Source organism: Phalangium opilio, unplaced genomic scaffold (genome assembly GCF_054372755.1).
Source record: "Phalangium opilio isolate 3A_F unplaced genomic scaffold, DU_Popi_V2 ptg000662l_1, whole genome shotgun sequence".
Classification (NCBI taxonomy): domain Eukaryota; kingdom Metazoa; phylum Arthropoda; class Arachnida; order Opiliones; family Phalangiidae; genus Phalangium; species Phalangium opilio.
The window spans coordinates 1180339-1193847 of record NW_028324246.1 but is presented as its reverse complement, the minus strand read 5'-3'; the positions used below and the strand labels follow the sequence as shown (position 1 = coordinate 1193847).

Genomic DNA, 13509 nt, shown 5'->3' with positions numbered 1-13509 from the left:
ACCATCTGAAAGCTTCCAGCTAACATAACTAAAAGCTAGCTCATTCTTCTTTCTAATCCAGACCTTTGGCGTACAAATTAGACAAACGAATATTAATTGATCTATCCTCTAGGGTGACCCGGGATAAGACCTTTACGTAAATGAAATTGGGGCCGCTAGCGAAGTTTTAATTTGGATTCGGCTGAGGGAGCTTCCTTGCAGTCTGAGCACGCGAGCCAGAGTCGAATTCCCAATTTAATTGACGTTAATTTGTCCTTAATTATGTTACAATATACTTACTATTTGTTAAAGCTTCAAAGGACCGACGGTTTTTGGCGAAAAAATAAACTGATTCCTTGAATTTTGTTGTTTACTTTCTGCAATTAATTTAATTATTGCTATGATGCTTACGTCTAAAAGTTTCGAAAAGAAAAAGTAAAGATGAAAATGCAAAACTACAGACTGTCTACAGCTCCAAATAAATCGCATCAGCACATTTTTGGACTAATTTATCTCTGTATCGTCAATGTCAGCTTAAAATTTTAGCCGATTGGATTAAACTACGACAGGATACAGTATATGAAGATCCATTCAGACCAAGAATGATGGGGGTGGGGGAGGATGCGAAATAGGCGCGCTAACTGTGGAACGACTTAGGTTGGGTGGGACGCCAAAAATGGGGGAGGAATAATCGGAAGAAGTGGTAATTTGTTAAAAAGGGCTGCAGACGAACCAATTGCAATTGAGTCCGACTATTTCACCCCCATTTTTTGCGTCCCACCCAACGTGAGCCATTCCACAGTTAGCACGCCTATTTCTCTCAGATTGCGCATTTAGTCCGTATGGGCCTTAATAGATATAAGCTAGTAATGGATAATTTAATGCCGTGAATTACCACAGTCATTTCTAAACTGAGTATGTGAATTTTCCTTTCAAACAACAGTCATTAGGTATATATGTAAACTCCATGTACACTTCTTCTGTTCGGTTAGGTAATGGTAAGCTACAATAGATGCACCATTCTCAAAGAGCTAAGCCATCCTGTATAGCATTCGACATAACATGAGCTAACTCGAGATAACTGTAGAATGGATAGTATATTATAATACTATAATGCAACATAGTAACTCATGAATACACCAATTTGCAACAAATGAGCTTGCACCTCAAAACATCAGAAGATATGGAAATTATTTCGAAGTATCTACATTATAAGTGCAGAAATGCTATGAATACATTGTAAGACAGAGACTCGCGACTCCTTCATATTTTCTTGTCTCAGAGTATTCAGAACCTGAATTTAACTTGTACCAATAGTAAGCAAAAACATCTAATTTAGGTTTTAAGTACAATTATAAATTGCCAGATTTTGGACAAAAGTTCAAGGTTCAAATAAATAATAACGAATGCATTGCACACCCCTAAAACGGGCCGAACCTTCTACATCGTAATCATATATGCACAATATACGTAAAAAGTAAAACATCCATAAAAATACTTTGATGAAAAAAAACTTCAAAAGCAAAACTGAAAAATGAACTAACACTAGGGACATAAACACGCCCACTATCGTCATAAACCTCTAAAGGAAAACCTGAGCTTTTACGGGGATTAAAAAATTCTTTGAAAAAAAGATGGCGGCAAGGACTGGGGGGGAGAAGATGTCCGTAGATTAAAGCAAATCAATTAAAGATGATTAAAGCAGCCAGTTTTTCCACTCATTATGAGAACAAAGTATCAAGCAGATGAGATCTTATATCTCTTAGCCTCGTGTTAACCTCATTAGGGAATTCGTTTTCTCCTTTCTCCTCCATTGTTCTCGAAAACACAAAGGCAGCAAAGGCTTAGGTGTAACCCCTAACTACGATCATTTATCACGTAGACCTGAATCAGGATTTACTTGGAAAGAAACCCATATAGCTGGGTGTCCTACACGGACTTGGTATTTCTAAATAGAACAATGTAAATAGTCATCTTTTCCCAACTTGATCATAGAAAGTGTTGAGTTACTCATCTCATTTAATCCCCTTTATAAATGCTTTGTAATTCAGAGAGACTTTTAAATACCTGGAAAATGCTAATTCTCATGCATTTACGTCAGTCCGCTCGTCTAGCTTTAAATAACAGTTTCAAATTTAGGGCCAAATTAGGAATAAATACAGGTAATGAGAATCATTGTGCCCCTTGTGATTCCTATTAGCTGTATCATAAATTTATAAGATATAATCCAAGTATGACACTACCTATGCATACTTCGTAATGCAGGTCGAGCTAGTTCGAGAACGACAAGCGAGAATTGACTCACTCTGTTTTACAGTCCATCTTCCTATTTAGTCTGTGCTAAGCCTTTGACGGCGCCTCACCAGGCGTCGCTTTACTAGAATCTCTCTCGTTTCACCTACTTCAATACATGACAAGCTCCAGTTTGTAACCAGAGACAAACTAACTTATGAAACATATCTTATGAACGTAAGCCTTTTCGTTTCCCAGGCGATATTGAAATATGAATTTCCGACTTCAATCCGAGACATTATTTATCCAAGTTTTCTTGTACCCATCTTCTTTCATTTAAATCTTTAGATTCTGAATGAGAAGACGCTCGTTAGTTTTTCCAGGTATAAAATGGAAACTAGAGCCGATGCTTTCCTCCCCTTTACGCTTTACTGTACTTAAATTATCCAAAGCCAGAATTTACGAAGGAGGAAAGGGGAATTAGGAGCTTACTTTGTCATCTATACATATATAAAAGTGTATATATATGTATAATGAGAGAGACAGCGAGTAAGCTTTTACCTTAATAAACAAAGTGCTATACCGATAAAACGATGCCCGCGCATGTTTCTTCGAACTTATCGAAGCGAAAATTGTAATCTTTCGAAAAAAAGAAAGATATTTACGCTCCAGTAGTAACCTGAGTTGCGGGCTTATGTTTACGAACTCTAACTTTAAATTAAACTAAGAAGTAACGAGCGACGTGAAGCTGCGGTTTTTTTCTTAAGATTAACAGTATATTACAGTTTCTAATTTTGGGTAAAATTTAATTGTAGTTTTGTCGGTAATTTACAGTAATTTAAGGGAGTGTGAAATGGAAAATCTAGTATTTTTAATTTTTTGATTCTTCTTCTAATTATAAGACCAGTCTGCATAATGAAACATTCAAGAAATACTTCCGAATTCATACTAGATTCAGATTTTAAGGATAATTTAAAATAAGCTCCTCCGACCAATCGCATAACGCCCTGCCTTTTTGTTAACAAAATTCTCGTGGCACTCTCGATGTCTAGCGCCACTGTTGTCACGTTGCACGCATATTTTATCGAATCTCGCGATAAATTTCATTCGACACGAAACGTGCCACGAGAATTTTGTTAATAAAAAAGCAGGGCGTTATGCGATTGGTCGGAGGTACTTATTTTAAATTATTCATAAAATCTGAACTTAATTTAAATTTTAAAATCACCCTGAGATATTTCCTGGATGTTTTACTATGCAGATTGGTCTTATAATTAGTAGAAGAATCAATAAAAAATGACTTGGTTAAGTTGATTTTCCACTTCACTCTCCCTTTCAAGTTTAGTGTGTGCGATCTGAGCGGCAAAAATACTAGAATTATTGGTAATTAAAGAATTTTAATTTAAATTTCAATTAAAAATAATTATAAACAACCTGGCGTTATATTAGTTTAGTCATTTTTAAAGATGTTGACAAATCGAAAACCAAAAAACAATAAAGCCAGAATATAGCGAACCAGTGTAAAAAATATTAGTGAAACGGTTAACGAAGGTTTTTTACATTTACCGGCGCCATTTTGAAATATGGCCGCGGATTCTTAACAGTAACGTCCCTGAAAATTTCCAGCATTCTAGTAAAAGCGGTTTGGGCTGGGCGTGAATTGCTTTCACACAGGGTGTTTCTGATAGGTCTGGCATAAATTAAGGGGGATGTTCTTTGGGCGATTTTTAATCGAACATCTATGACATTTTGCCACAAGAGAAACTGTTTTTGAGTTATGATTGGAGTGGTTTAGGAATGACCCCTTAATTAAATTAGAAATCATTGACTTTCAGTTTCCTAATTAAATTTAAGGAGTCATCCGTGAAAAAAACTCGAATCTTAACGATTAAAGAGAAGGGTTTTTAATTTCATCGAAGTTAAAATTTTGTTTTTAATTTTATTGAATTTTAAATTTTGTTTTTAATTTTATTGAATTTTAAATTTTGTTTTTAATTTTATTGAATTTTAAATTTTGTTTTTAATTTTATTGAATTTTAAATTTTGATCTTAATTTTATTGAATTTTAAATTTTGATCTTAATTTTATTGAATTTTAAATTTTGTTCTTAACTTTATTGAATTTTAAATTTTATTTTTAATTTCATTGAAGTTTAAATTTTATTTTTGATTTCTTTGAAGTTTTAATTTTATTATTAATTTCATTGAAGTTTAAAACAAATAAATGGAAGAAAAATAAGAGCTTATTTTAAAAAGAAAGAAGTCAAGTGTTTAGTTTAAATATTTATAACTTTAATAATGCCAGCTTAAGTAAAAGATGAAATAAAATAATTTTTTCTAGTGAAAACTATTTTTCTACTTGTTAATTTGCGCTAATAGAAACATTAAAAATGAACATCAAATGCTTAATTATTCAAAGAGACTTAAAGACGATGCTAATTTATTCATAACACTTCAATCATAACTTACAAACAGTGGACCTTGGCAAAATGTAATAGAGCATTTTTGACTAAATTCGCCCATATAACCCTTCGACCCTACCACCCATTTTAGAACACTACATAAGTAGTCAAAGGAAAGGCCCATACCAGGGATAGATTTAATTTTAGAAATAGGAATGGAGAACAGAGTAATCTGGGCGCGCGTCAAAGTCCCGGACCCCCTTCCCCAGGACGGGGGGGGGGTATGAAAGTAGAGGCGGGTCATAGCGACAGAGGTAAAAAGGAATTACGGGTTTTTTCGCCGTCCCCGTCAGCAACGTCATCAAAAGGTAGGTTAAGTGAGCCAATAAGATCATTTAAACTTTTCGTTACGTGTTGGAGGGAGGGGCTCTATGCCGGGCTATGAGTCGGCCTGAAGTAAATACTAACCGTTCTCCATTCCTACTTCTAAATTTAAATCTATCCCTGCCTATACTTGACTTTTCATTTATATTTAAATTATTTTACATGTCTTACAATACATTCAAAGCACTATATAAAGTTTTATCTATGATGCCAAAAAATATATATGGCGCAAAACAAGTACAAAGGAAAAGCGCTAATGAAAAGTACTAATTTAAAATTAATACAAGAACAATATTCATTTTAACAGAACGTGCGCTTCTAAATTTAAACCAATATAAGGCTTTGAAGTATCTAATCACTTTAATCTTACGCAATGCCATCCATTCTCTAGACTATCTTCTCCCTTTATCATAAGCTCATAAGATATGTTCCATAAGTTTGTCACTGGCTACAAACTGGAGCTTGTCATGAAGTGAATGAGGTAGGTCATAGATTCTCGTAAAGCGACGCCTAGTGAGGCGCTGTCAAAAAGGCTTAGTATAGACTAAATATGAACTAGATGGACTGCAAAATTAACCGAGTGTAGTCAATTCTCGCTTATCGTTCTCGAACTAGCTCGAGCTGTAAGTCTCTAGCATTACGAAGTACAGGAAGTGTCATACTTATGGAACATATCTTATAAACTTATGGTATATTCTATTAATTGAAATGCAGAATAAACATAATTTTCCATGGCAAACTATGAAGAGGTTTAAAAAGAGCCTGCCTTGATTTAGATTAAAGGCCTAAGCCTTTTATTAACGACTTTTACGAAAGTTTCGCCTACTCAGCCCCTAGCTCGTTATAATTTATTTTTTTTATTTTTCTTTGTTGGAGTGGTCTGAGTATGAGAGACGTAATTAATCTTACGGCTTAATCACGCTTTTCCATAGCGATAATGAAACCTTAATTTTCATGATCAAGTCATAGAGTTTCAGCATTTTAATCTAGATTAAAACTCGTTAATTCCGCATTTTTTTCTTTGTTTTTTCCAATCAAAAACAAGCCCTTAGTTTGCGCTTTATTAATTTTTCATGCCTGATGAAGGGAAACTAAAATGCAGATATCTCCTTAATGATCAACTAGAAAAGTATACCGGTGCTTCGTTACTGATAGTTGCACCAATGGCAAATAAAATTAATAGGCAGTGGAGAACTTTTGCGAAGTGTATAATTCATGTTGCCTCTGAGTAAATGAAAAGTGTTTAGTATCCTCCGCAATGTGCTTAGGCTTACTACACATTAGTGTGATTTGAAGTGTAACGTATCTCCGATTTGCCAACTGCAAACGCGGTGACAGACAGACACACAGACAGAGACGTACAGTGTAATACCTCTTCACGACGTCATCGTCACTTGGAGAGGTAAAAAGTGAGCACAATTGACTTTAAGTTAATGAGAAAACCGTTTAAAGAGGAACATGATGACGCATTGCTGTGCTTTAATCAGTGTTAGCAAACGAAATATTCGTCATCAGATAATTTTCCAATGTAACAATGGATTAAGTAAAATTCGTTTTTGTTGAGCAACTAACAGTTAAGATGACCCTCTTCACAATACTAGTTTCAGCAAAAACAAATGTGAATGATAGAAAGTAAATCACTGGAGTAGCGAAAGCCTTTCCTACGACGTATCGCTTTCTCTCTAGCTTCCCTGATCGACCAGTCATCGCTCTTCTTTACAACGAAAATATTTCGGACTTCGAAGTATTCGTTTCGTTAAAATAGTTTTTGGTCCTTGAAGATTATCATAGGTTTTGTAATCTTTCGCAATCCAATGAGAGTTTCCCTAGTATACCGCACGAGAGGGGGGATAGTAAATTATTCTCCCTTGATCTCAGAGGCAACAAGAATCGCGTATCGACTCGTTCACTTTCTGTTAATACCATTTGCCTTTGATTTCAATATCGAAAAAGGTTCAGAAGATAAAGAGCGCTACAGTCAAGGGTGAGCGCGTTTCACAAATATCGTGTTAGCAAATTAAAGTATTGATCAGATCAGAGTTGGTAATCTAATCACTAACAAATGGGATTAAGCGTTTCACAATCCCTTTAAGAAAGAAGATGATTAAGAAACAATCTAAATCGAGTTTCGAAAAGGGCCCGGGGTTGCTTTATAGAAAAAAAAAAGAAAAAATCCAAATAAAACCAAAAAATTCCACTGGCAAGACTGATGGCTCAACTGGGAAAATCAAAACGCTTTTTTTATGCCTTGCTAGCTCTTGCCCCTGTTCTTGCTGAAGGTTGTTATTTTTTATTTTTGTTGTTGCGGGAGAAATGAGAATGAGGGGAAGGGGGGGGGTTGCCAGTAAGGGATAAAAATTCATTTTAAACTCAATTTAAGGAAAGAATGAAACTACCGTTTGTTTCGTAAATCGCATGTGAAGTAACTTTAGAGTTAAAGGAAATGAATGATATCTTAAGATATAAATTACATTTTGAACGCTACCTACACCACAGTCATTCAAATAAAGTAAAAAGAAAATAAAAAGTTTCTAAATTTGATTCTCCTCTTGCTTTTAGTAAATATAAAAAGGGGTTTCACCTTCTTTTAAAAAAATCGTCATTTAGAGTAATATAGCAGACTGATTTATGTGGAACGATTAATGCTCAGAATTAATTATTGGTTACGGGGTCTGCGGAAGTATATTAAATGAGTTAATTAGGTCGTTATATCATTCTTTGCGTTTATATATATATGTAAACCGGATTCTCAATCCCTACACTATTGTTAATTGTATTGCATTTAAAATTTAAAAAAGGACCCGTTTCCACTCCCGTTTTAATTTTCCAAATATTTAAAGGTACTAAATTAATCTATATCTATATAAATCAAAGTCCTGACTGACTGACTGACAGACTGACTGATAATCAACGCCCAGCCCAAACCGCTTGCCCAAGAAGGCTGAAAATTTGCAGGAACGTTAATCATAAGTAGTAGGCGCGTACTAAGAAAGATTTTTCAAATCCGCCGCCATCTTAAAAAATGGCGGACCCAGAAATGTAAAAAAATCTTCTCTATGCAATTAAGTACGCGCGTTTCAACCGATTTCACAAATATTCAGTACACTGGTTTGCTTTAACCTTGAGACGGGCTGAATGGTCTTTCGGGTTCGATTTTTCGCCATCTTTAAAATGGCGCCCAGAAATGTAAGAAAATATTCTCTATGCAAAAAAGTCCGCGCGTTTCAACCGATTTCACAAATATTTAGTACAATGGTTTCGTTTAACCTATAGACGGGCTGAAAGGTCTTTTGAGTTTGATTTGTTGCCATCTTTTTAAATGGCGGCCAAAAACTAAAAAACCCTTCTTTATGGAATAATGTCCGCGTGAAAAGTAATAAAAAATATCCCGACGGACTGACGGACTGTGCCGAGTGCCTTCGCTCCTAGGGTGCTACAAAAATATTAGTCATCAGTAAAATCTACACATTCTTTATATCATTTTAGATGGAAGTTCTTATTACACGCGAGCGACGCCGCGGGTAACGGCTAGTAATTAATAATTATTAAAGTTTATAATCATGATTTGCAAGATGATGGCTGTCAGAGCTTCAGTAACAGTAATAAGATGAGTCTCTCTTATTATAAAGATATTTAATTAAATCCGATGTAATCTAATAATGATCAATAGATAATTATTAACTTAGAAAATTACCTTATCTATTTATCTATTTGAATTAAAATACTATTTTTCGTTATTTTGTAAGTAAAAATGCACAGAGTGTTTTTGATAAGTCTGCCGTAAATTAATGGGAATGTTCTTTGGGAAATTAATTTGCGTCGAAAATGTAACTTCCACGACATTTTGCACTCTGGGCCACTGTTTTCGAGTTAGGATTTGAGTGTTTATCAGAAACACCCTGTATCTTATGTATCACGCGAATACACCTGTTACGAAATTGTAACTGTTTGTTGAATTACTGTGGAAACATCACTTTTAAAACAATTACATTGATTCAACAGCTCTATCATATCAATTAAGTCTCCGATTTATAAAATACAAATTTTTAAGCCCTAGTTTTACCAGACTGAAGCTAAAAGTATACCCAAACATTTTTGGGGATTTTTGGACCAATCTGTTGCACCGGACGCGATACAGACTTTGTGGTCCCATTGAATTTATTGTTCCTAAATACCTTAAATCGTCATCGTTATAATTTCAAAACATCCGGTGAAAATTAGAGAGGCACAAAAATAAAATAGTAAACCTCTCTAAGCATTTTGTGGACAATTTCGATATGGACATGCAATTTAACGATCCGTAAAAGTATTCCCATTTCAGTTACAGAGATAATGATCAAAGGGCTTACGGGTTTAACCACAAACGCACTGGCTAACAACTCAAGCACGAGGAATAAAATTTTACGCCTTTGTATGCCTACCAAATTGTCGTAAAATTGGGCTTTTCGCCGATTTTCACTTGTGTTTATAGCTGGATTTACTCGTGCATCGAAAGTTATTAGCACTATCAAGTACGAGTTATAATTACGTTAAGTACTCAAGTGGTTCTTAGGCTTAACTCCCCGGTCACTTTGCACGCAATGAAAACATTCAGTAAGTCGATCAAATAATTTAACACCAATGCCCAATATATTAATCAAAATATACGAAAATGAATTGATTATTATTATTATGATTCAAAAAGGAGCTCGATAGACTATTACCATTTTTTTTTAAAAATAGTGACTTTGCTACCGTCTATTAATATGGTTTTAAAGGTCAAAGGTAGGGTTAAAAAACCCCGGTTAAAAAAAAAAAGCCCAGTCTTGGCTTGGTCACCACGATAGAACAGATTTGGCTTGACCTCTGGAAGAGAGTACCCACTTATTTCGATATAATAAAATGTACTTCGATATCTAAACGTACCACAGCCGGATAATTATTTCATTATGAAACGCCTAGATTATTTTAAAGCTAAGGAAATTTAGGAAAAATTTCTAAAACTAGGCTTTGAACTCCTAAACCTTAATTCCTCGTTACAATAATTAACATAGTTATTTTCACATACTTTAATTTAGTCTTGGCAAAATAGCAAAGTCTACATGGTGAATAATACATCGTTTTAAAGTTCATTCAAGTGCATGGTATTGTGTAAGTTATAGGCCTCCCGTACGCGTTTGAAATTGAAATAGATGCATTGCAGGCCTAATTGAGAAACAAAATCGTGAATATTCAAGTCCTTGGCTGAACACAATTATTTTTAAACGGTTCCATTAAGCTTAATTGCTTTCATCAATCATAAATTTGATAAATGAATATTTTCAACTGACACATTCTGCTATGGTTATATCATAAGTTTATAAGCTATTTCAGATAAGTATGACACTTCCTATACTTCGTAATGCTATGGACTGAGACCGAGTTCGAGAATTGACTACACTCGGTTTTGCAGGCCATTTTCCTATTTATTCTGCATTACTAAGCCTGTGACAGAGCCCCACCAGGCGTCGCTTTAAGAGAATCTATGACGTTTTACCTGGTCAGTAACCAGTGACAAACTTATGTATCATATGAACTTTGGTTATAAGTAAGTAGCCATTTTTGCAATTGCATTCTCGAATTAGCTACCTTCAAAGGCACCGAAAGTTCACAGAGTGTACCAGATCCAAAACACTCATGAAATGTCCCAGCATCCAAGAAACGTTTTAATTAAAAAGCTTGGAAACTTGGCGCAACTCCAAAATCCCATTTTATATAATTAAAAACATGTGCACAGGCCCTTTCGTTAAAATCTTTAAAAGCGCTTAATAGTCCTGGTTTATATTGAAGTAACGCCGCCTCTACGGCAGGTCACTCAGTTTTCGGCGGCGAAACCGATACGCCATTTTTGGAGGTGTAATGCTGCCAGACACTTTTCCTCAGTATTTTTCGAACTGATTGTCGGCTGCTACTCATTCCTTTTTTTTTTTTTTTGGAAAATTCAGACTAAGTATTCGATTGTGCCGAACGTTAATTTCAATAATTATTTAACTAAATTGGAAACTTCAATATCTAAACGTGGAAGAAAATAGTATAACCTTGTCCTCTTCTTCTCAACTATGAAGTAGACGACAATAGAATCAGTTAACAAAACACCAACTCGCACGCTTCCAAACGTGATCGAGTCAGCTATGCTACAACAAAAATCCCGTCTCCACGAATAGTTCCCGATCACGTGATCATATTTTTAATACGTAAAACGCCGCAATATTCTTGAGGCATCTGCGGATCTAAAATGGACTAACACTATAAGGTCACCATGGCTCTTGTCTTTAATATTTTATCCAAATCAGGATTACAACAATGCGTTTGCCTATTTGTTACTTTGTATAATATAGGAAATTAAAACAGTGAGAAGGGAAGCTTAAAACCAAAATTAACATTTCATTATAAAGAGGGGTAGGACACTACATAGATCGAAGTACAATCTTAATATTTCTTAAATTAATGTTAAGAAAATCAAAGAAAGGTCTACTCGAAATATGTCTTCAGTATCGACTTCAAATATCCTGAAATTTGAGATGAAACGTCGATGTGACTCTCCCCTCAATTTCTACTGTTCGCGTCTTTTCACGGCGTTAATGGGCAAAATTTTAGTATGGGGGAAAAGGGGGAGGAGCTTCGCGGTGGCATCAGCAAGGTTCGCCGGGGTGAAGACCGTCGAAGCAACCAGCAGAAACGGCGCAAGCAGATAAAGATGTTATCTAAATAGCTTCCGAATTGTACGAAGCTTAGCATTAAAGAGCTCCTGGCCGAGAAGATCCGATATACAACTTAATAAGACGTCCCTACCGTACGGACGGCACGCGGCCAGGCAGTCAGGCATCGGCAACGACGTAAGGGAAAGATTCAAATCTAACCTAAAATCAATGTATCGAGTCCTTACCGTACTATATATTAAAATCCCCTACAACTCGGTAGCCTACCCCTTTCCCGATTCAATCCCCCATAAAGTTGACTATAGCATTGTCGCTGGCTCGCTTGGCTAGTAGCTACACTGGCAACGACTTGTTGGCTTTTCGAGCAGCGGGGGCAAAGCAGAACGCAAACCGCCTTTTAGTCTTCGCGCTTGGTTAAGACATACATAAAATGGCTTGAAAAAGACACGGAAAACTTACCCGCAGCGACCGTCGCGAAGATAAGAGTTAATCCTAGCTGAAACCTCGCCATATGCTGAGATACGAAAGAAGAAAAAAACCTTCGCTGCCGCCTCAGAGACAGAATTAAATTCTTTATCTTAGGGGTTTTCGATCCCGCTACTGCCAGCCACCGGAAAATAACAGTGTTTTTTTTCTTTCTTTGTCGGTTGGCTCTTTTCGAGTTCTCTTTTCCCGTATTCTCAGTCGTTCATTGGAATTCAAATGTCAACACGATCTTTCTTGATTTTGCGCGCGACCTTTTCTTCTTTTTTTCTTCTTCTACTCGGATACGTATCTAGCACCGCGCGACAGTTTCTAGCTATTTTCACATCTCTCCGTCTTGCTGAGACCCGAGTGAAATATTGGTCTACGAACGACCAGGCGAGTCTCTAGCGAGAGGAGGCCAAGACAGCAAAAGCAATCACCGCGTAAAAAGGGCGTAACACTGGGAGGAACGCGAAGTTCTCGCGTGTCTCCACCAGCGACCGAAAAGAAGGTTCCGACAGCACGGAGGACCGGATGAAACCCAGATAGCCGTTTCTCTTTTAGTCTCTCTCTCTCTCGCTCGCTCGCTGGCTCTTTCTCCTGGTTCTCTAAAGGCTGGTGGCGGGTTGCTTTGCTCCCAAAACACCACTGGGGTGCGATCGATAAGGGTTCTGAGAGGCGGGTTTTGAGATGAGGTTCTCTTCCAGTACTCTCCCGCCTTTTACCGCTTTTCAAGGCAGTAGCGCCTTCGAGGAAGGATGCGACGCTATGAGGGGGGTTTTAAGGGGAGGGGATGGCAAACCTGTTAGTGAATCAGAGCGGGATTCCGATATACGAGACTGGGTGCCAAGGGATACTTTCGATAATTAAGAGATTTTCCGAAACGTCTAACTACAGTTCACCTATGTGAAGAATCCGTCTAACCCCCATAACCCCCTTCCCCACCAGCCCCGTGTGTGAATGTTTGCCAGATTTATAATTATAGAGTTGGGACAGGCCATAGACCAATAGGCCACGCGTGCACCAGACACATTATTAAGATTTTAATATGTAAATAAAAAAATTTTAAATTTATTTTCGGTACAATTTGTTCCAGAGATTTCATTTCATTGGAGCTTTCACATTTATAATTAAAGACTTATCTAATTGGACCACAAAGAGGGGCAATTGTAACACGATTCTTCCCAACAACAGAACATTGGAGCAAGGATACTAAACAGAATCACATACGCGAAAAATAGTTTCCTCATCACTACTCTAACGCATAATTATTTGCCAAGGCTCTTGTGGATTTGTGTCCCACGTCAAGACAATCAAGGTTTGTGGGTTGATTTCTGAGGATTTAGTAGATACCAAACATTCATAGAATTC

General features: G+C 36.4%; 1 protein-coding gene across 1 annotated transcript in view; it reads right to left on the bottom strand.

Moving 5' to 3' along the window:
- LOC149588254 (uncharacterized) overlaps positions 1 to 12825 on the bottom strand; it is a 59567-nt gene extending 46742 nt beyond the window's left edge. Inside the window, exon 1 of the mRNA XM_089862992.1 lies at positions 12133 to 12825. Within this exon, the coding sequence (XP_089719118.1) occupies positions 12133 to 12184 (52 nt within the window). The 5' untranslated portion in view covers positions 12185 to 12825. The remainder of the gene's footprint in view (positions 1 to 12132) is intronic.
- Between the last annotated feature and the right edge of the window lie 684 nt (positions 12826 to 13509).